The sequence below is a fragment of the Brienomyrus brachyistius genome, chromosome 12 (genome assembly GCF_023856365.1).
Source record: "Brienomyrus brachyistius isolate T26 chromosome 12, BBRACH_0.4, whole genome shotgun sequence".
Classification (NCBI taxonomy): domain Eukaryota; kingdom Metazoa; phylum Chordata; class Actinopteri; order Osteoglossiformes; family Mormyridae; genus Brienomyrus; species Brienomyrus brachyistius.
In genome coordinates, this window is record NC_064544.1 from 428564 (window position 1) to 455314 (window position 26751).

At 39.9% G+C, this 26751-nt stretch overlaps 3 protein-coding genes across 3 annotated transcripts in view; 1 reads left to right on the top strand and 2 right to left on the bottom strand.

Annotated features, from left to right (window-relative positions):
• The window catches only part of LOC125704464 (stonustoxin subunit alpha-like), a 302833-nt gene extending 276522 nt beyond the window's left edge, over positions 1–26311 (bottom strand). Inside the window, exon 1 of the mRNA XM_048970033.1 lies at positions 26200–26311. The gene's annotated coding sequence lies outside the window, so the exon portion shown is untranslated. The remainder of the gene's footprint in view (positions 1–26199) is intronic.
• On the top strand, positions 9550–15276 carry LOC125704468 (uncharacterized). The gene is made up of 3 exons (XM_048970040.1): positions 9550–9598; positions 10860–10976; positions 11322–15276. Exons 1-3 carry the CDS (start codon positions 9550–9552, stop codon positions 14978–14980), a joined length of 3825 nt encoding a protein of 1274 aa, XP_048825997.1. The 3' UTR covers positions 14981–15276.
• Positions 21273–26751, bottom strand: part of LOC125705198 (stonustoxin subunit alpha-like) — a 216497-nt gene continuing 211018 nt past the window's right edge. Inside the window, exons 5-6 of the mRNA XM_048971638.1 lie at positions 22273–22380; positions 21273–21296 (exon numbers count right to left, since the gene is read on the bottom strand). Of these exons, the coding sequence (XP_048827595.1) occupies positions 21273–21296; positions 22273–22380 (132 nt within the window). The remainder of the gene's footprint in view (positions 21297–22272; positions 22381–26751) is intronic.

Below are 26751 nucleotides of genomic sequence, written 5' to 3' on the forward strand. Positions count from 1 at the left end.
CTAATCCTGTTCAGTATCCATGCCCGTCCTCTGCGTTCCCTCATGTGTGTTTCCTGTACCTGTTAGTTTTTGTTGTCTGCCTGCCATTGCTTAGTGCCCTTGTGGTGTCTCTAGTTTTCAGTGTTTGGCACTTTGTGTTTAATGATTTCTCACGATCTGAAAGCCACATTGTGGACCCCCACCACTCCCCCATTGTAATGGCAGTTATGTGGTTGCATCGCTCCTAGTTACACAGGAAACAGCATTTTCCTTTCAGCCTTACAATACAGATAGTTGCACAGACATAAGTCAGAATTGCACACTGCAACAATGCACTACAAGAACCTCAGATTTTCACACAATAACAATGTTCAGAAAAGGAAAATTGAGGGATGTCACAAAACATTTAGGAAGTTGGTTGGCCGGAGTGAAATCTTCCAAGGAACCATGAACAGGTTTCTTATTGACACCAGCTATACTGTCAACAAAAAAATGTAACAATGTTCAATCCACAGAGTATCCATGCAGGTTATTCAGAATAGCGACCCTTTACACGTAAATATGACCTTAATGAATATTTTGCACTTAAATATGGACCTGACCATGAGTAACTGTAAATTGGCCAAAAGGGTAAATTTTAGGCCCCTGGTAGATTGGTACCAGGACAACAACCTCTCCCTTAATGTCAGTAAGTAGCTGGTCACCGATTCCAGGAAGTAGAAGGAAGACATTATCATTTACAGAGAAGCTGTGAAGAGGGGTAGTAGCTTTGAATTACTGGGAGTCAACAACACAGACAGCATCTAGAAGGGACACCAATGTCTTTACGTTCTCAGTTGACTTTGGTCAGCTCAGGACTGCAGAGCCCAGCAGAAGGTGGTGTGAACTGCTCCGGCCATCAGCAGGAACTTCTCCTCCTTCAAGATGTTTTTACCACACACTGTAGCACAAAGGTAGGCAGCATCGATAAAGACTCCATTCACCATACAGCCACATTTATCCCTCCTCCCTTCTGGCGAACAGCAGAGAAGCATCAGCACCCAAACCACTAGGCACAGAAACAGCTTCTGCCTGTCAGACAAAAGGTGATGCAACAGATGCTGATTATATGAAGCACTAAATAAACCGCAGCTCATTTGCACACTGTAGTTGTTATCAACTATTCCCACTGGATGGCTCTTGGGCTTAATACTTTTTGTTGGGGTTGGAATGTTGCTGGTTCCCCTTGCTAGTCCTCAATTGTATGTCGCTTTGGACCAAAGTGTCTGATAAATAAATAAAAAATGTTTATTTTTATTGTGTAGAGCTAGTATCTGCATTATTAGTTCATGCTGTACATGACTAATGTTAAATGCACTTTCATCTGCCTGCCATTTGTTGTTATTCTTTGTTAACTGTAGGAGGTACATGAAACTGAAAGCTTGAAGCGGTTCTTATGTTGTACAAATAAGGTAAAAATGCCTAACGAAGAATATGTAGTGAGGTTAAAAGAAGTCAGTTACGTGTTCTGAAAATATATCTCATCAGTCACCTATCACTGCCAAATAAACGAGTAAAAGTGTTCCTTAACTTAAAGCACTTTTCTATTATTTTACTTCATTTGGATTTTCTCAGCTTACAAAAATGTTATTTTAATGTCCGACAAAAATCCCATATGCCATTCTTGGTCATCAAGGTTATTGCAATGTAATACAGAGCAAATGCAATGCTCAAAAAATGCAATGCCTCTGAAATTCAATGTTTTTCAGTCACATTTAAAAAGTGATATTGTTTTTATCCAGATAGACAAGCGGTTGTACTTAGCCAACAGAAAAAGAAGCTCCGTTAAAATAACCCAGCTCAACCCAGTTGTCATGATCGGTCCCTGTCTTGTCCGGTTCTGTCTGTTGTTTCCCCGCTTGGCCAGTGGGTGTTGCTGGTCATCCCGTTATGTCCCCTGTGTTCCTTTCGGCCTCCCCCAGTCATAGTCATCACTGTTTCCCTTATTCCCTGGCCCCTCTGCGTGGCTAAACTGGCTAAGCGTGCAGCTGCAAGCCAGGCATCCGTACCATCGTCAGTCCCAGGCCTTATCCTCTGTGGATACTGTGTATTTTGTAACCCCTCTATTAATTATTGTTCCTATGCATCTGTGCTCTGTTATTAGTCAGGGTGGGTAATATGGTAAAAAATATCATATCGGTTTTTTCAGGCAGGATCAGGATCTACAATCTTACCACAATTCTTCTTCATGTTGGTTTTCAACACTACTATGCAAGCTATTGAATCGGCACATGAGGTTGAATTCTTTTTAGGGAGCAACTCCTCCATGTCTTCCATGTCATTGTTTTGCCAAATAAGGAAGGTGTCACATGCTGAACACTGCATGTATGGATGAGGGTGCAAGAGGAAGAGAGGAAAAAACTTTAAAGCACTACCTACTGTTTGTTATTACGGGTTTAGTGTCGTGTCAAAATGAAGTTGGCTGGCAAAACCACTTCGGATGCTTGTATGAGCCATAGAACTGCAACTGATAGAATGTCTACTGTAGCATGATGCTAACAATGATATTAATAACTAACAGGGGTGGTGAGTTGCTCAGTGGGCGAAGTCTTGTACCTGTGATCAGAAGAACGCCGGTTTGAGCCTCGACCTTGGCAGAACAGCCACATGCCCGTGGGCCATTGACCAAGGCCCTTAACCCCCAGCTCCAGGGGCACCGTACATTGGCTGACCCTATGCTGTGTCCTCTAATCTATGGAGAGCAAGATGGGGCAGGCAGAGTTCTGATGTAGCTGTACTTGTGCAAATAGCAAATAAAGTATTATTTCTCCGTAAAAGGAAGATTGTGGAGACATGTCATTCATTCATGATCTAATATCGTCAAAGCAGACATCCCTAATTATTAGTCCTTGCTGTTAGTGTGTTTCTGGATTCTCTGCCTGTGTCCAGTCCTGTAGGTTTATCCTGAACTCCTTGTATCTCCAGTGTTCTTAGTATTTGCTGCTGCTCGAGTCCTTGGTGTTTAATAATGACCTCACTTGTTTCTTGTAGCTGCTAGTCCCTAGAGTTTGATTAATTGCTAATGACCCACACTAGTCTGTGGTCTAGACCTTGTTACTTGTGTATTTAAGTGCCTGCCTTTTCTCATTCCGTAGTCAGCCATTGTATTTGTTTCCTATAAGGTGGTCCCTCTGCTAATCCTGTTCAGTATCCATGCCCGTCCTCTTCATTCCCTCATGTGTCTTACCAGTACCTGTTAGTTTTTGTTGTCTGCCTGCCATTGTTTAGTCCCCTCGTGGTGTCTATTGTTTTGAGTGTTTGGCACCTTGTGTTTAATGAAGTTCTCACGATCTGAAAGCCAGATTGTGGACCCCCCCCCCCCCCCATCATAATGCCAGTTATGTGGTTGCATTGTTGCTAGTTACACAGGAAACAGCATTTTCCTTTCAGCCTTACAATACAGATAGTTGCACAGACATAAATCAGAATTGCACACTGCAACAATGCACTACAAGAACTTCAGATTTTCACACAATAACAATGTTCAGAAAAGGAAAATTGAGGGATGTTGCAAAACATTTAGGAAGTTGGTTGGCCGGAGTGAAATCTTCCAAGGAACCATGAACAGTTTTCTCTGCATTGCCAAACAAAAAATGAAACAAAGAATGTTCAGTCCACAGAGAATCCATGCAGGTTATTCAGAATAGTGACCCTTTACACGTAAATATGACCTTAATGAATATTTTGCACTTAAATATGGACCTGACCATGAGTAACTGTAAATTGGCCAAAAGGGTGAATTTTAGGCCCCTGGTAGATTGGTACCAGGACAACAACCTCTCCCTTAATGTCAGTAAGTAGCTGGTCACCGATTCCAGGAAGTAGAAGGAAGACAGATTCCATGCTGCTTATTCAGAGAAGTGACCTTTTACCAAACCGGTCATGCTGGATGATGCTGGATGATGTTGCAGGCAGCATACGATTTGCCATGACGTCTCCAGACCGTTTCAAATCTGACACATGTGCTCAGTGTGAACCTGCTCACATCTGTGAAGAGAACAGGGTGCCAATGGTGAACCTGCCATTTATGGTGTTCTTTGGCAAATGCCAATCGAGCTGCATGGTGCTGGGCTGTGAGCACAGGGCCCACTAGAGAACGTCGGGCCCCCATGCCACCCCCATGGAGTCTGTATCTGATAGTTTGGTCAGAAATATGCACACGAGTGACCCACTGGAGGTCATTTTCTACGCCTCTAGCAGTGCTCCTCTTGTTCCTCGTCACACAAAGAAGCAGATACCGGTCCTGCTGCTGGGTTGTTGCCCTTCTATGGCCCTGTCCAGCTCTTCTCGTGTAAAGACCTGTCTCCTGGTATCTCCTCCTCACTCATGAGCCTGTGCTGGGAAACACAGTATCTTGCAACAACGCGTATGGATGTGCGATCCTGAAGGATCTGAACTACCTGTGCAACCTGAGTGGGCTGCAGGTACCACCTCATGCTACCAGTAGTGACAAGGGCAAATTGCAAACTAGAGAGAAGTTAGTCAGAAAGGATAAGAGGTGCAAAATGGTCTGTAGTCGCCACCTGCAAAACTATTCCTTTTGGGGGTTGTCTTGCTGTTGACCTTCCTGTTCACCTGTTGTTGCTTTCATTTGCACCAAAGCAGGTGAAACTTTCATAATCACTAATTGCTTCCTAATTGGATAGATCGATACAACTGCAAACTTTCCAGAAGTTTGTCTCCCCCAGTCATAGTCCTCACTGTTTCCCTTACTCCCTAGATTTTTGTTTACCCTCATTCAGAGCAAGACAGACAGACAGTGGACCTGAAAACTTCTGCACATCAGCTAATGTCCTTATCAAATCAGTTTACTGTGCTGACTTATGTAGTACACATGTAGTCTGCACGTTCTTGTTTAACAACATGTAGTTGGAAAAATTTGTAAAATAATTAATATTTATATTTTTATGTCTTTAATATGTACCCTACACATGGGAACTATAGTGAAAGGTCAGTTATGTAATTTTACTGCTCTGATGTCAGTATGACTATCAACAGATCTTTTGACTGTCTCTTCTTACTGAGAACTACTTACCACATGCGTGACAAATAGGTGCCACTACTTTCTAGATCAGGGGTGTCAAACTCAAGGTCTGAGGGCCACATCCGGCCCCGGTACAGTTGCATTTGTTCTGCATGATAATATCTTATGTCTATCAGAATTGGCCCACCAGTTACACAACACGCACATCAATGGCACTACAAATTCCGGATTACACAACAAACATTTGGCTAGACACCAGGTTTACTTAAGCCCACAATTTGGTAAGCAAATTAGTAGTGCACCTAAAATATTAGTAGTCTGTATAAATTCAGCATATCCTTATGTTTAATAAACAATAGGAATTTAAACTGTAAAAAGTACCACAATACCACCAACGTCCTTTTTACCTTGTTTACCCATGGTATCTTCGCTTTCAAACGATATTATGGCTGTTGAGCTGTCCCTTTCTTCACTGCCACTTTCCATGATATACAACCCCAAATCAGAAAAAGTTGAGACAGGGTGGAAAATGTGGGGAACTGTACAAAGTGGTAAATGCTGTACTGTCCCAACTTTTTTTGGAATGTGTTGCAAGCCTGAATGGCAAGGATGGATGTTTATTTACATGTTGACCAAGAAAAATATGAATTATCTTGTGTTTATACTGTCTGCAATGAAATAAAAGTTAAGGGACATTTGTGAATTACTGCTTTATTTTTTTATTCACATTTTCCACCCTGTCCCAACTTTTTCTGATTTGGGGTTGTACAAAAACAGTAGTATATGGCATGGTACGCTAACCAAATTTAATACACATCAAAATACGTTAAATTTATACAGATTACTAACTTATGTGCATCACAGCATGCATGTCATTACCATAACCCCAAACACTGATGAACTTGTATTCTAGAAATGATGCCAAGAATCTGGCTCTGGCTCATGTGCATCAGAGCACAGTGTGCATAAATGTGTGGTTTTTTTGTAATGTATTACCATGGGCACTGAAATGAAGATCATTACTTTTCACAGCTGCGACGCACATGCTATGCATCCAGTGTGTCCCAGGTATTAGAGATGTATAAGAATTATAAGAGCTGCAAAACTTGCAAAGACTGAAAAAGCAAAGGTTCCCCGGACTGGACTTTATTTAACAGAAGCAGTGCACAAAACAAGGAACAGAAAGGGATCTAAGGCAGGTCAGGGCTGTCTTGGGTTCAGAGGTGAGACTGGCACATGACAGGTGGAGCAGGAACGTGGCTGAATCTCCGGAGACGTGGAGTCGCAGCTGCAATTCAGGCAGGTGGGGAAGGCAGGCAAGAACCAGGTGACAAGGCAGGGAGAGGAGATCGGGATCAGGACCAGGATCAGGTGCCGGGCTAGGAAAAGAGAGAAAACACAGAGATGCTTGGTATGCAACACAACAGGTCCCACCCTGATTTAAATCTAACCTGTTAGCAGACAACAGATTCCACCGTGTCATTATTTATTTTTTAAAAAAAAAGAGCCAAAGTGGAATCATGTACCAACGTCGGTCAAGACATTTCAAATCTGAACATTTTACAGATTCTAGAGACACGCCCCTGTTATAAAGCAGACATCACGTGAATGCAGAGGCAGGCGTCTCCTCAAGACAGACACAAGCATCACATGTATTGACGCGAGTGTGTGTGGCAAGAGCATAGCTGTAGACCACGCAGAGCACCATACAACGCAGCCATTGTTCCCGGGCTTCCCGCCGTCTCACGCCTCGCGGCCGCGGCGCCTCGTCTACAGGGTCGGAGTGACACCTGTTTCTCACGCGTGCGGTAAGCGGTCCTCAGCAAAATAGATCTTTTGATAGTCATACTGACATCACAACAGTAACATTACATATGTGACACCTTTCATTATATTTTAAATGTCTAGGCTACATATCACAGTCATGGAAATGAAATGGAAAAAAAGAATATTAGTTATTTTAACCATCTTGGCAGTTGCATGTTATTAACGGTGAAAGTGTATGCTACATGTGTACTTTATTGTCACAACAGAAACCCAGTATCGGCTACAATTATATTATGTCGAGAAGTTAACAGAACATTAGGTGACGCGCAGTAGTTTTCAGATGCTCTCTCTCTCTCTCTCGGCCTGAACGAGGGTAAATAACAATCACAAAAATACGGGAATTGCAGTTATTTATTTATTTATCTTACAATTAAGCACATACTTCTTAACCTTTGTCTGCCTAAATTAAAGTTATTAGTGACGCAATGATAAACAAAACATGCATTTCTGCAGAAGAGCATTTCTGTTCTGCCTAGCAAGATAGATAAGGCAGAAGAGTACATTGCAACTGTGTAACTTTTTTTTGGTCTTGTAAACAATTTTGAAAAAAGTAAAGAGAAGCACAGTCATCCTATCCCTGATAATTTGTTATGCTACTGGTATTAATGTAAAAATACATCAAAATGTAATTGCACCATTAAATATTTTTTGAAAAAAAAACGTATCCTCACATAAATCGTACTTTGGTTTGAAATAGTATTACATGATTTAAAATGGATGGACTCGAGGGCAGGAGAAATAAAGGGGGTTTTATTGGTGCTAAAAACAGGAGCAAAGGAAATAAACAGAACCACAAGGGGTCAAAACAAAAAAGCTAAGATGGGGATAGCACAGGCAAGAAGACTGACTTCAGTGACCGGACTAGGGAACGCAGGACTGGGAAACACATATATACGGGACTAACGAGGGGCTGACACAATGCAGTTGAGGGTTCGCACAGTATTGTTGGGGATAACGAGAAATATACACCAGAGAAGAATCAGTAGGGTCCAGAGGATCCAGCAGCGACCCCTGTTGGTCATACAGGGGGGTGCAATGGACTGGTTGTGACACATGCATAAATTTATCTACAGTTGATTATTGTAATTGTCTCCTGACTGGTCTTCCCCAAAAGACCATCAAACAGGATTTGAGTGATGGATAGATAGTTGATGAGACATCAACTCATTCAGAGAGCCCATTATTCCAGTTCTCAGATCCGTACACTGGCTCCCTGTCTCCTATAGAATCTATTTCAGTCAAAGTCCTTCTTATGGTCTACAAATCACTGAATGGTTTAGTCCCAAATTATATTGCTGATATGTCTGAATAACATAAGCCTGGTAGGTCCCTTAGACCAGTAGGGACTGGTCAGCTAGTGGTGCCCAGAGCAAAACAAAGAAGAGCAAAATGTCATTTAGTCATTACATTGCCAGACATTGGGGTCTCCTTCTAATGAACATAAAAAATGCTCCAAATGTGACTCTTTTTATCTCCTTGCTAAAAACAGTTTTATTCTCCACAGCTTTCACATTATTGATATAACTGACACTTTTTCACTTTTAATATCTTTTCTTAAATGCTTTACGTTTTTTTATTTTCAATTTTCAGATTTATTTGTGTAGATTTACTCATGTCTACTTTTACTTTATGCATTTTATTTCTTATTTCATTTACCGTAAAGCACTTTGAACGACCTTTGTGTATGAAAATGTGCTATACAAATAATCTTGACTATTGAGCCTGACTTACATATACAGTATATTGCAGAGACTAGAGGTGACATTATAAAAAAAGACCTATAAACCTATGATAGCTGTTGTGAATATACTTTGATCAGATACAGCATAAAAACACCTAGCTGATATTGTGTAGCTAGGTAGATAATCAATGTTATTCACTTCACATATCAGTGGTTTTAATGCTATGGCTGAATGGTGTTTATTGGAGTATATATCTGCTTAGATAAAATGACAGGAATGAAGTTTGATACCTCTCATGTGAAAGTTTGCTTTGTTGGGTTGCAGCCAGTGGCTTCTTTATATCGTGTTAGTAGCCTAGATAAAATTGTCCTCACTCAACAAAGGCAGGTGAGTAATAGATAAAACTAATATCTATGATGTTCTGTTAAGTAAAATACAACAAATATACATTCAGTTATTTGTACATTTATATGGTTATGGCAACAAAATAGTTTACACGTTTAATATAAGTATTATACCATTAATATTACAATATTTATTTATAGGGACATGTCAAAAAAGGCAGTTTCATGGCACAGATTCAGTGACAAAATAATAATGTTTCTGGATTCTGACACACAGACCATTCGAAACTCTCACAACCGTAGGGCTGACAGCTGCTAACTCAGTACGTTTACATGCACAGCTAAGTCGAGCTACGGTTATAGCTCAACAACACCATTTAATCGGACTACTCTCCTTGTCCCAGTGTACATGCACGGGAGAGGAATCGATTTATTGACCGAAGTAAGTTCGACTCCACTACAGTAGGTGGCGATATGGCTCCTTTCAGCTTGTTAGTATTGAGCTTTTTCTGGTTGACTCATTACGCTACGGATGTAAAATAAAATAAAATAAAATAAATAATAATAATAAAGGTAATAATGATGGATGCGTGGACAAATGAGTAACACAAGCTTTAATTACGAGCTGGTCGGAAGAACAGATACAAGATCAGGATAGCATAATAAGAAATAAAGTATTTTGTATAAATTAAAGATGAAAATGATTACGGTTACCTCGGAGAACTCATGCAAAAGAAGAGGAGGTAAACTTTAAACTGATTTTTATTCTTGAAAATTAATAATCATTAAAATTGCGAAACTTGCTAGGTTTTTTTCCCTATGAGAGTAAAAATGTTTTAGCGAGACTTAAACTTCCATTGCTTTAATATTTGTACCAAATTGAAGGTAAGAAAAAAACCTGATCTTAAATCTAGCTAACTAGCAATGTAAGAATTGGGTGTGCATAACATGCGATGTTGGTATTAATATCAGATATCGTCCAACCCTATAATATACTACAATTATTTTTCGAATTCAGTATAAAATACCCCACTTCGTGTTGTAATTCGTGTCATTCAGCATCGGTACCAGTTTTTATGCCATTGGAAAACAACGCCTTGAAGTACTGAACTTTTAGTACCTTCTTGAAGTACCAAAAGTGCGGTATCTGGTGCGGTGGAAAAGCGGCCTTCGGTTGCGTGGTGAATTGGACAGCTTTACAGTGCTGTGCATTTCGTATGTGCTGTAGTCCTCTGCTATGCTCCTTGCTTCTTCTGTGTACTGGCGTCTTCTGTTAATTCCGGGTCAAAGCCCGAGGGGAAGACTGTGGGGCATGCGTAGAGCGCCTAGGCCAATATGAGTGCAATTGAACATGTACATGCAGGAGCAAATGGACTCCTAATCACAATATCAGGGTGTCTAAGTCCAATTGAGAAAAATTCATTTAGTACTACCATGTTTACATGTACTTTTAAAGTCTGGTTTTAGTCGGTCTAACACAATAATTAGATTTTCTTTGCGTGCCTGTAAACTTGCTGAGTGAGGGGCTTGGTGGGCTAAGTCTCTGTTCCCGTGATGAGAAGATTGCCGGTTCATGACAAAAGATAAAGAGTAGTAAATATACTAATTTGATGTGCCAGATGTGCCAAGTAAATATACTAATTTAATACAACAGACTAAGTTAATTTTACAGTCCCCCTTGGGTTAGTGCTGCTTGGAGTTTGATGTCCTTCTGTCTGTTTTCTGTTTAATAAAATATATGAAATTGTTTTTTAAAAGTACAATAATACAATGTGTGAATAGTAATATTTACAAGTAAATTGTTATTTCTAAACACATTATAATGGTCTCAAAGAATTCAATTAATGCAGTTTTTTAGTCACTTTTTGTGAGCGAGATCAAATGTTCTCAAAGCTCAATGGAGAAGTAATAATTTAAAAGATATAATTAAAATGTTTATGTAATTAATATACTTAAAACAGTTGTTAAATAATCATATATATATATATAAACCTATATTTTTAGAATTTAGAAGTGAAATTATGGGAACCACTTCGAGTAAGACCCTGGAGGTGGCAGCTCTCGGAAGACCCTTCCAGCTGGGGATGCTGTATGATTGTCGTGATGATCGTCTCATTCCAGGTAAGTCGCTAAATCAAACAGCTGTTTCTGGTTCATTGTCAGATTGTGTAAAGAAAGAATCATGCAGCTCAGGTTTTCTCTGACATAGTTGAAGGCAGAGGGTAAATATGCTTACTTTTTAAAAGAAGAGATTCAAGCAGGGTAACTGTAAATTGTATATATTTATACAGTCAACCCTTCTGCATCATAAATTTCCCCATCTCGATTTCGATATATCACAGGGTTAGCTTAAGAAATTAAACTGGAATTTTTTTGATAGTTTTTAGAATCGGGAAAGATGCAATTGACACACAAAAAGAATTATTAAGAAAAATTTCACCTAAAGAACATTATTGCCCTACACAGGAATTACATTGTTGGATCATGAAGATCTTCAAAAAGACTCAGATGAAAGAATTCAGCACAACACGGAATTTGATGTCATTGCATCTGATTCTGTAGAGGATAAGGCATGGGCTCTGGATGTTGATGCTTCACTAAAAGCGAGTTTTTTAGGGGGACTGGTTGAGGTACAGGGATCTGCCAACTATCTAAAGGACACAAAAGCTTCAAAAAAACACACACGTGTCACCCTGAAGTATAAAACAACAACAAAGTTCATGCAGTTGTCTATGAAACACCTTGGACGAGGAAATATTAAAAACTCATATGTGTTTGACTGGGGAATAGCAACACACATGGTAACAGCAGTGCTGTACGGCGCTCAAGCATTTTTTGTTTTTGATCGAGAAGTGTCAGAAACCGAGGACCAGCAAAAGATTGAAGGGAACCTTAAAATGATGATAAGGAAAATAGGACACTTGTCACTTGAGGGAGAGAGTTCCTTAAAGTTGACAGACACTGACAAAGCAACTATTCAAAAGTTGTCTTGTAAATTCTATGGGGACTTTGCCCTAAAACAGAATCCTGTTTCCTTCCAAGATGCTGTAGACGCATACAAAACTCTTCCAGGTCTGCTGGGTGAAAAGGGGGAAAACGCTGTGCCAGTCAGGGTGTGGTTACTCCCCCTGGAAATCTTAGATTCTTCTGCTGCCAGAAGAGTGCGACCTATCAGTCTGAGATTTGTAAATCAAACACAGAGTGTGATAGATGACTTCAATGACATAGAAATGCAGTGCAATGATATTATGAAGAGAAAAGTTATTAGATATTTTCCTGAGATTGGCAACAAGGTGAAATCCTTCAAGGACATGTGCTTGGAGTACAAATCAGTGTTTCAGATTTCTTTGGGGAATAATTTACCATTAATTCGTGGAGGTATAAAAGAGGAAAGTGTGCTTGCAAATACCCTATCAAAGAAAGAACAGTCTCCTTTCAATAGAAATAAACTTAGTGAATGGCTAAACTGCAAAGAGGTAGAAATCAGCATACTACAAACATATATTGATATGATGGAAGACACAAAAATTGTGGCATCAAAGAGTGAGCTAGAAAGTGAAATCTTCAAAAACAGAGATAAGCATGTAGTGTGTTTTGCATTTACATCACTGCATGAAGAGGAGGAACCATATCTGTCCTGCTTGTCCAGCCACCTAAAGCCTCTTTCAACTTCAATGCTAACAGAAACAACAGTGTCAGAAAAAATGAAGGAACAAGCAATCCTCTTCACGGATTTTGCAAAAGCAAACAAGGAGAACAAGAAAACACACTTTATAGCAGCATCCATACCTAACGACAAGTACAAAGGGGCAAGTATTTACCTTTACACAGCAGGAGTCCAAAAAAATGATCACTTTGAACCTCCTTCGAGACCCGTAAAACCAACAGCAACTGACATCACTCACGATAGTGTGACAATTAAGTTGAATCATCCCCAGTATGGATCCAGGGAAATCACACACTACCTGATTGAGTTCTGTGATCATGAATCAGATAGCTGGCAATTTGTTAAAGTGCCCAAATCTAACCTAGAATGTACTGTGTCTGGACTGCTTCCCCACACAGACTACAAGTTCAGATACAAGGCAGTGTGTCCAGCAGGTGTCAGTCTAACCAGTGAAGCTGACGCCATTAAAACTTTGCCCACAAGTCCTCCTGGGAAGCCAGAACAAACAGATGTAGACTTAGAGGAGATTGAAGTTTCTTGGACAAAACCCAATTCAATTGGCCATGGTGTCAACATTGAACACTATGTTGTTGAATACAGAACTGAAACAAATGAAAATAAGACAGACTGGGAAAAAAAGACTAGTAAAGGTAAGGTCTATAAAATGACTGGGTTACAGCCAGATACAGCATATTATATTAGAGTTACATGCAATTGTGGTGAATCTGGTCAAAGCAAAGAAAGTCTGACAGTCTCAATTTCAACATTGTCAGGAACCACAACACTAGCTGAAAAGATAAAACAAAAGAGTGAATGTCTTAGCCAAGGGGTCCCCTCTGTGTACAAGGTCCCCCTGCAGGAAATACCCACAAACTTAGATGGATGCAAAAGATATGATTTTGGCAAAAAGAACATCAGGGAGCATCGAACCATTATGGTCATTGGGGCAACTGGAGCAGGAAAATCAACCATAATAAATGGAATGATCAACTACATTTTGGGTGTTAAGTGGGAAGACGATTTCCGATTCAAATTAATTGATGAGGGTGTTTCGAAATCACAAGCAGAGAGCCAAACCTCCCTTATCACTGCCTATGAAATTAATTATCAAGATGGATATACAACAAGCTACTCCATCACTATCATCGACACCCCCGGTTTTGGTGACACAAGGGGAATAGAGAGAGACAGAGCAATCACTGAACAGATCCGGAGATTTTTCACCTCCGACAGAGGAATCAGTGATATAGATGCCGTCTGCTTCGTAACTCAGGCCTCACTGGCACGACTAACACACGCACAGAAATATGTGTTTGACTCCATCCTTTCCATTTTTGGTAAAGACATAGCAGATAATATCCAGATGCTTGTGACATTTGCAGATGGACAGAAGCCCCCAGTCCTAGAGGCCATAAACATGTCTGGTGTTCCATGCCCTAAAACAGAAAAAGGGATTCCTGTTCACTTCAAATTCAACAATTCAGCACTGTTTGCAGACAATTCTACTTCTGTCAATATGAAAAACAGCACTGAAAATGATGATAGTGGTAATGGAAATTTTGATAAGATGTTCTGGAGTATGGGTATGAAGAGCATGAAGAACTTTTTTTATTCATTAATATGTATGAAAACCAAGAGCTTGAGGCTAACTAGGGAAGTCCTCAAAGAACGCAAAGAGCTGGAAACTGCAGTCACTGGTCTGCAACCACAGATCCGAGCTGGTTTGGCCAAATTGGATGAAATCAAAAGGACCCAACAAATAATTCAGGAGCATGAAGCAGAAATCAATACAAATAAAAACTTTGAATTTGAAGTCGAGGTGACAAAGCCAGTTGAGGTTAGTATAAAAGGATCTGGACAGTATATAACCAACTGTCAGCAGTGTTTTGTCACCTGCCACTATCCTTGTACTATTTCAGATGATAAAGATAAGGCACGTTGTTGTGCCATGAACTCCAAAGGAAACTGCAAAGTGTGTGCTGGCAAATGTTCCTGGAATGTGCATTTTAACCAGAAGTACAAATGGGATTATAAAAAGGTGAAAGAGAAGAGAACATCTGAAGAGCTTAAAGCAAATTATGAGAAAGCATCTGGTGCCAAACTGACAGCTCAGGAAATAATTAAAAAACAAGAGGAGGAAATTCAATGTCTTCAAGGTATTGTACTGAATCTAATTGAAACATCACAAAAGTCTTTAGCACGACTAAATGAAATCGCGTTAAAGCCCAACCCACTTTCCACACCAGAATACATTGATCTGCTGATTGAGAGTGAAAAGGCAGAAGCTAAACCTGGATTCCTGCAGCGAATTCAGTCACTTGAAGCTATGAAGGAGCAAGCAGTGATTATATCAAAGGTCAGCAAGAAAGAAGAACTTTTACCACCGGAGGCAAGCAAATATAAGGAAACGCAAGAAGGGCAAAAACAAAAAAAATGGAAATTAAACTTATTTACATAATAGGGCAATAATGAAGGAATTTTTTAAAGAACAAATCTTTTACCAAGGCAGAGAACAATAATTTCATTAATCACAAGAATGTGAAAAAATAATTTAGCTTGATTTCATGTTTACATTTAATAAAGAAGAAAGAATTTGGGTGGGTTTTCTGTTGTTCTGTTAATGATTTTTTTATTCATGTGTGTTAGTGCTTCCCTAAAACAAAACCTAAGTCTGCAAGTTCAGCCAGAAGTTAATCTTTTTACTTCAGAAGGATTTTGTTGTACATAACTGTATATAACAGCAACGTTCAATAAACAAGAGGAATCCTGCTTAAAAAAATAATTTCTATTGATTGTTCTTGTTTAATTTACAATAGAATGTCATTGAATTTATGTTTGATAGATGTATTAACTTTATATCAGCTTGCAACTGGACACTTAATATTTTGATGTAATTAAATATTTGCAGTACAATAAAGGTGAAAAGTGAATGAATGGTGCTGTATTCAAAAATGACTGATTCTTAAAATGGATTGAAAAGTTAAAATGAATGTTAATAAACATCAAAACTGTCACCAATCCATCTTCCATAATCAGTCATCCAGTGCAGTGTACAGTGTACAGTGTACAAGACAAAATGAAAATGAAATCCACAGAAACATGAGAACATAAAAACACCACACAGACAGACACACACACACACAACCAAAGGCATGTGCCGCCCTGGTTATATACAGTAAACCAGATTATATAGTATATCTGCCCAAATGATGTACAAAAAGCAGTCAAGCAACAAATCTATTATATACATTAATGTCCACCAGAGGGCCTCAGTCAGCCAGTTTCTCCAGACGAATTCAATTTGGTGATCAGTGGACATTGTTGACACAACACAGCAAAATGTGTCCTCTACATTTAACCCATATGTGACATCGTAATTTAACAGGGGGCAGCTAATTCTGCACCCGGTGAGCAGTGCTTGGGGGCGGTACCTTGCTGGTCTGGGAGTCAAACAAGCAATCTTTCAATTACAAGTGCGCTTCCCTAACCATTAAGCCAGCACTGCCCACACTCTGGTACACTCTGGTGTGAGCTGTTTGCAAAGGCTGCATCACAGAGACCTTTACTCTACTCCAAATAAAGAACAAACTAGTATGCGGATTTTTATCTAAAAAAAAAGTTCATTCAGATTTCAGAAAGGGGTGCAATTCATGCTGAGGCTTTTTTTTATATCTTCCTGTAAAGCATGTAAATAAATGGGCACATACATATATTTTCAATAGGCAGTGTGGCTGCCTGACCTTCCCACAATAAAAACTTTCAGTTTCCGCCCATTGATTAAAAAGGACACTAACTGCTACATATCATCCTTAATTTGCTACACCCAGAATTGTTCAGATTACACTGAGTTAGAAGAGGGGACCCAGCCATCAAACACACACATGGAATGGGACTGACTGCATGATTCAGCACAAAAAGGACCGAAAGCTGTGTGCTGCGTAAAGAAGGTATTTTACTTAAAAGGTGATTCTTCACAGCATATCAGAGGTCATGTATTAACACCAAGCTGCTGATTTCAATACTGAGCCACAAATGATGGCTAATCGGCTCTCTGCATAATTTTGACTTAATTTAAATGTGTATGAAGGATTCAAAAATCGCTGCACTGTATCTCCCAGTGTTTGAATCTGCAGTGTTATTAATTACCATCATCCTTGTCCCATTACTCCTAATTCCTACTGGTTCCTTTTGTTTTGTTTAAAATGACGTCCCTTGTTTTGTTTGAGCCACAAATATCCCTTGATCGGTTCACCGTGCCGGTTCATAACAGACAGTCCAAAAACACGCGGTGAAGTGATCTGGTGTTTAATTACTCACCGTGTGCATGACCTGCAATGGACTGACGTCCCACCCAGAGTATCTCCTGCAGTGCCATGGACCAAACCTTCCTGTTAACCTGTAACCTGCAAGATGTATGAATGGTCATGTTTGTCTTTCAGTCTCAGTCAAGTTTTACTTTTCCATTTGCACATTAATGTTGTTGCCTCACTAATAAAATGATCAGTTACAGTGCAGCGATTTTTGAATCTTTCATACACATTTAAATTAAGTCAGAAATATGCAGAGAGCCGATTAGCCATCATTTGTGGCTCAGCATTGAAATCAGCAGCCTGGTGTTAATACATGACCTCCGATATGCTGTGAAGAGTCACGTTTTGAGTAAAATACCTTGTTTATGCAGCACACAGCTTTCGGTCCTTTTTGTGCTGAATCATGCAATGAGATCACAAGTCCCATTCCATGTGTGTTTGATGGCTGGGTCCCCTCTTATAACTCAGTGTGACTTGAACAATTGTTTGTGGTGCAATTTAAGGTGTAATGTAGCAATTAATGTCCTTTTAAGTCAATGGGCGGAAACTCAATTTTTTTTATTGTGGAAAGGTTAGGGAACCAAACTACCCAATTGGAATATATGTGTCACGGGTCGTGGTGCGCGAGCGCGGCGGAGAGCGGCGATTGTGCGGAAGGAGGAAGCAGGCAGGCAGGATACGGGACGAACGGGGTTTATTCGTGAATACGGGGATCTCACGCAAACAAACTTCAATGAACATCAATGACGGACACAGGACTCGGGTAAGACACGGACTGAAATACACAGGACTGATTGAAAATAATCAGACACAGCTGGGTACAATCCGGGAAACACACGTGGGTAGGCAGGGGGCGTGGCACACAGGAGGAGCCGACAAATTTATTTACATGCAATACATGCACTTACAGGAAGATATATAAATAAGGCATAAATTGCAGCATTTTTTGAAATCTGAATGAACTTTTTAGATAAATTTCCACATACTTATTTGCTCTTTTTATAGAGCCTCTGTGATGCAGCTGTTACAAACAGCTCATGCAAGAATGCATCTGAGGAAACCAGCTTACTGTGGCTTGACTGCTTTTTAAATCATTTGGGCAGATATACTATATAATCCAGGTCATATGACCAGGGCAGCACATTGGCTTATGCCTTTGGCGGGGTGTGTGGCCTTTGTATTTCTCTCTATGTTTCTGTGGATTTCATTTTCCTCTTGTAATAAAGAACTCTTAACTGTCTTAAGATCTCCTTAACTATGTGTGATTGTGTGTAGGACTGAATGTCAGTGAGACACTCAGGGTGTTTCATCCATAAACTGTGCTGGATAAGTGATCATGGACCATGGATGCATAGTAATGATAAAGAAAAACAAACTTAATGTTATGATTATTACACTATTTGTTTGAAAAGTTGCTGACATTAAAAATGTATTGTCATTTTAAAATTCATTTAACTTGACAGTATATTTTTGTACATTTATTCACTTTTATTGTATTGCAAATATTTCATTACATCAAATGATTCAAATTCCAAATTCGATTACATTCTACAGTAAGTTGAACAGTATCAACCAAGATGTGGATTTTTAAAAAAAGGGAACATTTAGCCACAAAAACAGAAACACCCTTTTTTTCCTTTTCATTATAAATCTACATACAAATTAATTTGACAAAGTAACACTTTATATTTATAGAAAGATATTAATAGACAGATTTTTCTTATCTGATTTCATAGAAAAACTGTTATCTTTGCTACAATAGCTTCATTTATGATTGCAAATTTTGAAACTTTTTGTTTTCAAATTTCCAAGACAATACTTCTATGAATGCCACGTCTATTAAAATGATGTGAGGGGGGATATAGGGCTTTCAAAGGAACAAACAGCAATAAAACATAGTAAATGCAAATTATTATCAGAAGTGGTGATAATTAATCCCAATAATCAATCACATGCTTCAGCAGCTGCAAGGCTATTTACACTCGGACGTGCCATCATGACCTACCCTCACTCTCAGACTGGGGAGCCCTTTTCAGTCCTGGCAGGAGACCAACACGGGAGTCCCGAGAAAGTGCCGGGAGATGCGCGCTCTATCCCATGGCTGAGCTCCGGTCAGTACTGAGTTTTCCCCCTTCCTGTATACTAAATTGGGATCGGTATGCGTACGGACAGGGGGCGAACTGGCCAGGCTCAGCCCTTCCCTCAGGCAATATGTTCTCAATTTTTCAATTCTGTCCGGGTAATGCAGCTTGCGGTTTCAATCAGAAGTGATAAGACAAGTTCCCATAATCAATGTGTTCCCCTCTTCCCGAGGGTGGGGTAAGCGTCCCACCCACCGACCACTAGGTACGGTTTCAATCAGAAATAATAAGACAAGTGTCCTTGAGCAATGCTTTCCCTTCTTCCTGAAGATGGGATAAGTGTACCACACACCGATCAGTGGGATGCAAAACTGGCCAACACTTTCTCTCGTCTTCAGGGAAACCCCTCAGAAAAACATGGTACGCATCTTTGTACATGGTAAACATATCATAAAACAAATTAACCAGGCAAGCGTCGTTGAACAGGGTAAGAATATTTTGGACAAGATAAAGATGTTCCTTTCATGAGAAATAAGTTATATAAGTGATCAGTACAAAACATGTGTATGCAGTTTCGACCTTGGCACAATATTATGGGTGAATCATGGACGACGTATCTGAATCTCAGGATGATCAGTCCATACACGATCAGAATCAATCAATACCTCAATCACCTCATAAGTCTGACAGTAACAGGAGGACAATGATTAATTCTAGGCAACGTAATCGTTCGCAAGTTCGTCCTAATACACCATGTCTATAAGAATCTATTAACACTTTAATAACACATTATGATGCATTCATAAAGCATTATAAACATGGCTATTAGTATTATTAAAAAGGCAAAGGACATTATAGCCATGTTTATTGTGCATTATGAATGCTCTATCAAGAAATCATCTATAATGCACTATAGATACATTCTTAATGCAATACATTAAGAAGGAAAATAAAAAATAATACTCTCAACCCCAGAAAAAGCTTAATAACTCCGCTCCAAGGTTATAGATTCAGGACTGTCTGGGGTTTCCTAATAATTTTTCATTTAATTATGAGTGATCAGAACATCAGATATTTTACTATTATTATGACAGAAACAATTTTAGCGCAAAAACATGCTGCCATGATATCAATTTTAAATGTAAGCAACTGTACACAATCAGTGAATCAATGAAAGATGTGGCAGTCATATTTTTACATGAAGGACAACCTTCAATGTCTTCTGTTTTTGAAAAAAAAATTGTATTCATGATTGATTTCATTCATTCATGAAACTCTCAGTACTTTCAATTTCTGAAACTTCTGAAAAAATCAAATACCCTAGTCCAAATAGTTTTATTTGTTTGCCTTTTATGTTGTGCTTTATATTTTCTTTCTTCATCTGGTAAAAGTATTTCGTTATTGTTGACCTTTTGTAAGATCACTGCTTGTTCTCTCATAGCTTCAAGTGACTGAATTCGCTGCAGGAATTCAGGTTTAGCTTCTGCCTTTTCACTCTTAATCAGCAGATCAATGTACTCTGGTGTGGAAAGTGGGTTGGGCTTTAAAGCGATTTCATTTAGTCGAGCTAAAGACTTTTGTGATGTTTCAATTAGATTCAGTACTTTATCTTGAAGACGTTGAATTTCCTTCTCTTGTTTTTTGATTATTTCCTGAGCTGTCGGTTTGGCACCAGATGTTTTCTTATACTTTGCTTTAATCTCTTCAGATGTTCTCTTCTCCTTCACCTTTTTATATTCCCATCTGTACTTCTGGTTAAAATGAACATTCCAGTGACATTTGCCAGCACACACTCTGCAGTTTCCTTGTGGGTCCATGGCAGCGCAACGTGCCTTATCCTTATCATCTGAAATAGTACAAGGATAGTGGCAGCTGACAAAACACTGCTGACAGTTGGTTATATACTGTCCAGATCCTTCTATACTAACCTGAACTGGCTTTGTCACCTCGACTTCAAATTCAAAGTTTTTATTTGTATTGATTTCTGCTTCATGTTCCTGAATTATTTGCTGTGTCCTTTTGATTTCATCCAGTTTTGCTAAACCAGCTCGGATCTGTGGTTGCAGACCAGTGACTGCAGTTTCCAGCTCTTTGCATTCTTTGAGGACTTCTGTAGTTAGCCTCAAGCTCTTTGTTTCCATACTTGTTAAGGTAACAAAAAACTTCTTCATGCTCTTCACACCCATTCTCCAGAACATCTTGTCAAAGTTGTCATCATCATCTACCTCATTTTCATCACTATTTTTCATATTGACAGAAGTAGAATTGTCTGCAAACAGTGCTGAATTGTTGAATTTGAAGTGAACAGGAACCCCGTTTTCTGTTCTCGGACATGGAACATTAGACTCTTTGATGGCCTCTAGAACTGGGGGCTTCTGTCCATCTGCAAATGTCACAAGCATCTGGATATTATCTGCTATGTCTTTACCAAAAATGGAAAGGATGGAGTCAAACACATATTTCTGTGCGTGTGTTAGTCGTGCCAGTGAGGCCTGAGTTACGAAGCAGACGGCATCTATAGCGCTGATTCCTCTGTCGGAGGTGAAAAATGTCCGGATCTGTTCAGTGATTGCTCTGTCTCTCTCTATTCCTCTTGTGTCACCAAAACCGGGGGTGTCGATGATAGTGATGGAATAGTTTATTGTATATCCATCTTGATAATTAATTTCATAGGCTGTGACAAAGGATGTTTGGCTCTCTGCTTGTGATTTTGAAACATCATCATCAATTAATTTGAATCGGAAATCGTCTTCCCACTTAACACCCAGAATATAGTTGATCATTCCGTTTATTAGGCTTGATTTTCCTGCTCCAGTTGCCCCAATGACCATAATGGTTCGATGTTCCCTGATGTTCTCTTTGCCAAAAGCATATCTCTTGCATCCATCTATGTTTGTGGGTATTTTCTGCAGGGGAACCTTGTACACAGAGGGGACCCCTTGGCTAAGACATTCACTCTTTTGTTTTATCTTTGCAGCTAGTTTTGTGGTTTCTGACAATGTTGAAATAGAGACTGTTAGACTTTCTTTGCTTTGACCAGATTCACCACAATTGCATGTAACTCTAATATAATATGCTGTATCTGGCTGTAACCCAGTCATTTTATAGACCTCACCTTTACTAGTCTTTTTTTCCCAGTCTGTATTATTTTCATTTGTTTCAGTTCTGTATTCAACAGCATAGTTTTCAATGTTGACACCATGGCCAATTGAATTGGGTTTTGTCCAAGAAACTTCAATCTCCTCTAAGTCTACATATGTTTGTTTTGGCTTCCCAGGAGGACTTGTGGGCAAAGTTTTAATGCTCTCAGCTTCACTGGCTAGACTGACACCTGCTGGACACACTGCCTTGTATCTGACCCTGTAGCCTGTGTGGGGAAGCAGTCCAGACACAGTACATTCCAGGTTAGATTTGGGTACTTTAATAATTTGCCAGACATCTGACTCATTAGCACAGTATTCAACCAGGTAGTGTGTGATTTCACTGGATCCATACTGGGGATGATTCAGCTTTATTGTCACACTGTCATGAGTGACGTCTGATGGATTTGGTCTTTCTGGTTTTGACGGAGGCTCAAAATGGTCACTTTGTTTCCCATCTTTGTAAAGGTAAATACTTGCCCCTTTGTACTTATCGTTAGGTATGGATGCTGATATAAAGTGTGTTTCCTTGTTCTCCTTGTTTGCCTTTGCAAAATCCATGAAGAGGAATACTTGTTTGTTCATTTTTTCTGACACTGCATCTGAGAAGTAAAACTCACTCGGCTCAACATCCTTCCCATCTTCTTCTGTTGGTTCTGTTAGCTTTGCAGTTGAAAGAGCCTTTAAGTGACTCCGTAAGCGGGACAGATACGGCTCCTTCTCACCCAGTGATGTTAATGCAAAACACACTACATGCTTATCTCTATTTTTCACGATTTCACTTTGAAGCTCACTCTTTGATGCCAGAATTTTTGTGTCTTCCATCATATCAGTGTATGTTTGGAGCAGGTTGATTTCTTGCTCTTTGCAGTCCAGCCATTCCTTAAGTTTATTGCTATTGAAAGGAGACTGTTCCTTCTTTGTTAGGATTTTTGCAAGCACACATTTCTTTGTTCTACCTTCACGAATTGATGGTAAAATTCTTGACAGAGAACTCTGAAACTGTGATTTATACTCCAAGCACATGTCCTTGAAGGATTTTACCTTTTTGCCAATTTCAGGAAAGTGTGAAACAACCTTTCGTGTCATAATATCATTGCATTGCATTTCTATTTCACTGAAGTCCTCTATCACGCTCTGTGTTTCATTTATTAATCTTTCACTGATCTGACGCACTAATCTGGCAGCAGAAGAATCTAAGATTTCCAGGGGGAGTAACCACACCTTGACTGGCACAGCGTTTTCCCTCTTTTTACCCAGCAGTTGTGGAAGTTTTTTGTATGTGTCTACTGCATCCTGGAAGGAAACAGGGTTCTGTTCCAGGGCAAAGTCCCCATAGAATTTACAAGACAACTTTTCCTCAGTAGCTCTGTCAGTGTCTGTCAGCTTTAAGGAAGCCTCCCCTTCTATTGACAATTTTGGTATTTTCTTAATTATCACTTGCAGACTCCCCTCAATGTTTTTCTGGTCCTCGGTTTCTGAAACTTCTCGATCAAAAACAAAAAATGCCTGAGCACCGTACAGCACTGCTGTTACCACGTGTGTCGCTATTCCCTGATCAAACACATGTGGGTGTTTAACATTTCCTCGTCCAAGGTGACTCATAGACAACTCAATGAACTTTGTAGTGGTTTTATACTTCAGGGTGACACGTGCCTGTTTTTTTGAATCCTTTGTGTCCTTAAGATAGTTGGCAGATCCATCAACCTCAATCAGTCCTCCTATGAAACTTGCTTTTAGCGAAGCATTAACATCCAGAGCCCATGCCTTATCCTTTACAGAATCAGATATAATGACATCAAACTCTGTGTTGTGCTGAATTCTTTCATCTGTGTTTTTTTGAAGGTCTTCATGATCCCACAAGGTAATTCCTGTGTAAGGCAATAATCATGTTAGTCGTTTAAATAAAAATGTATTTCTAAAAATGGAACCAGGAATGGATTTTTCAATAAATTAAGCTAAACTCTAATAGTTTTTTCAACGGGTGTTTTCCTGATTGTTTTATGAAATAATACCCAGAAATGTTTTTTCACAAATAACTATGTAGGAATGTACTTCTTTAATGGCTAATTTCTGTTATATCAATGGCAAACTGTGCATAAACAACCTTGCATTCATTGTTGGAATTTGAATAATTAGTGTTAATAACTTTGCACTTTTCCTGTAAGTATGCCTTACACATTATCTATCCATCCATCCATTTTCCAAACCGCTTATCCTATTGGGTCGCGGGGGGTCCGGAGCCTATCCCGGAAACAATGGGCACGAGGCAGGGACAACCCAGGATGGGGGGCCAGCCCATCGCAGGGCACACTCACACACCATGCTCTCACACATGCACACCTACGGGCAATTTAGCAACTCCAATTAGCCTCAGCATGTTTTTGGACTGTGGGGGGAAACCGGAGTACCCGGAGGAAACCCCACGACGACATGGGGAGAACATGCAAACTCCACACACATGTGACCCAGGCGGAGACTCGAACCCGGGTCCCAGAGGTGTGAGGCAACAGTGCTAACCACTGCACCACCATGCCGCCCCGACTATGTTATTTCATATTAGCTAAATACTCGGGACCTGTGTTTTTTATATTGCATAACCCATTTCTCCAGCTTTTGGAAGTTATAGTTCTTCTGCTTATATGAATGATAAGCTTATTTAATAGAAAACAATACATACTTTGCTTGCAGCTTTTACACTATTACAATCGACGGTTATTTTATCAATAACAATGACTTCAAATTCAGCAAAAAATGCCAGAAGACTCTTCTCATATAGAATCTTCCTGCCTTCAGCAGCTGAGCTATTTACCAAAGTCACAAATCCCATGTTGCCCATCACTGTGGAATATTTATATACAATTTAGAGTTGTGTTTGACATAAGCAGTTTTAGTAAACACAGTTCACAAGAGATGCTGCTTAATCCCTGTCAGAGATATTATGTGGTACAATGGGCGGAGCTTAAATGGGGTTCCGTTTACGATCTCATAAGCAGGAGGGAGGCGTATCTCTTATTCTGATTGGTCGAGGGGTTATGTTCATATATGATATCATACATGCTTATGCTACGTGATAAGGGGGGCCACATGGTTTGGGGTTGCCGTTAAACTTTAATAGAATAAAAATACATGTAATGTATTTATTAATGTGTTATTTATAATTACATTTTAAGGAATAATAAAATTTATAGCAGGGGCGGCATGGTGGTGCAGTGGTTCGCACTGTTGCCTCACACCTCTGGGACGCAGGTTCGAGTCTCCGCCTGGGTTACGTGTGTGTGGAGTTTGCATGCTCTCCCCATGTCATCGTGGGGTTTCCTCCGGGTACACCGGTTTCCCCCCACAGTCCAAAGACATGCTGAGGATAATTACCCGTAGGAGTGCATGTGTGAGTGAATGGTGTCTGAGTGTGCCCTGCAATGGGCTGGCCCCCCATCCTGGGTTGTTCCATGCCTCGTTCCCATTGCTTCCGGGATAGGCTCCGGACCCCCCGTGACCCAGTAGGATAAGTGGTTTGAAAAATGGATGGGTGGATGGATGTTTCACGAGGCAGGGAACAACCCAGGATGGAGGGGCCAGCCCATCGCAGGGCACACTCACACACCATTCACTCTCACATGCACACCTACGGGCAATTTAGTAACTCCAATTAGCCTCAGCATATTTTTGGACTGTGGGGGGAAACCGGAGTACCCAGAGGAAACCCCACTACAACATGGGGAGAACATGCAAACTCCACACACATGTGACCCAGGCGGAGACTCGAACGCGGGTCCCAGAGGTGTGAGGCAACAGTGCTAACCACTGCACCACCATGCCGCCCCAAGTAAAGAAACAATGACTTGAATTATATTGTCATAATTATCAGTATTGCTTTATGACAATCTTTTTCACATGACACTTGCAATTTCTGGAATTTGAACATGTGGGCACTCTGCACACTGTTAGTACGATGCTGTACTTATTGAGCTACATGAGCTAAGCTACCCTCAAAGGTAGGGTATCATGTACGCTTAGTGGATCCTCTTCACAGTATGGGATAAACTCTTAAAAACAAGTGCTCTCTCATTGAAAACTACCCAATAGCTGCAGTTCTACACAATCTGGTAATGAACCAGAAACCAGCTGTTTGATTTAGCGACTTACCTGGAATGAGACAATCATTACGGCAATCATACAGCATCCCCAGATGGAAGGGTCTTCCGAGAGCTGCCACCTCCAGGGTCTTACTCGATCTGTTTCCCATAATTTCAGTTCTAAACACAAAAAAATGTAGGTGTGTAAGTTATGAATTAATCGTAACAATGTTAATTTCACAAATTACAAAAAATACTGTTAATAAATTATATTATTTAATATTAATTCTAAATTGAGCTTTGAAGGTACATCTATTGGGAAAATAAAAAGTTATTTTTAAATCGTATTAATAGCAGGGGTGTAGCTATGGGTAGCCTAGGCCCACCCACTTTTTGTGTAGGTCCACCCAATCAAATAGCTGCTTTTTTGTAGTAAATATCTATTAGGCACTTTCTCACTCCAGGAACCTTTTTCAGGACCCAGGACTGTTTTCAGGAACTTTGTCGTGTTCCCACTGAAAGAACTCGGTTTGATAATAGTTCCTCAGAGATAGTTCCGGGCCTTTTTTTTAGTCCCTACTCCAGAGCAGGTACCATTTGTTTGACCATGAACTACTGGGAA

What these genes read in the sequence shown, in the direction of transcription:
- LOC125704468 (XM_048970040.1), top strand. Translation starts at nt 9,550, where the DNA reads ATGAAAATGATTACGGTTACCTCGGAGAACTCATGCAAAAGAAGAGGA. An exon ending in CTCATGCAAAAGAAGAGGAG is followed by an intron (nt 9,599 to 10,859) that starts GTAAACTTTAAA and finishes CTATATTTTTAG; the next exon opens with AATTTAGAAGTGAAATTATG. An exon ending in TGATGATCGTCTCATTCCAG is followed by an intron (nt 10,977 to 11,321) that starts GTAAGTCGCTAA and finishes TGCCCTACACAG; the next exon opens with GAATTACATTGTTGGATCAT.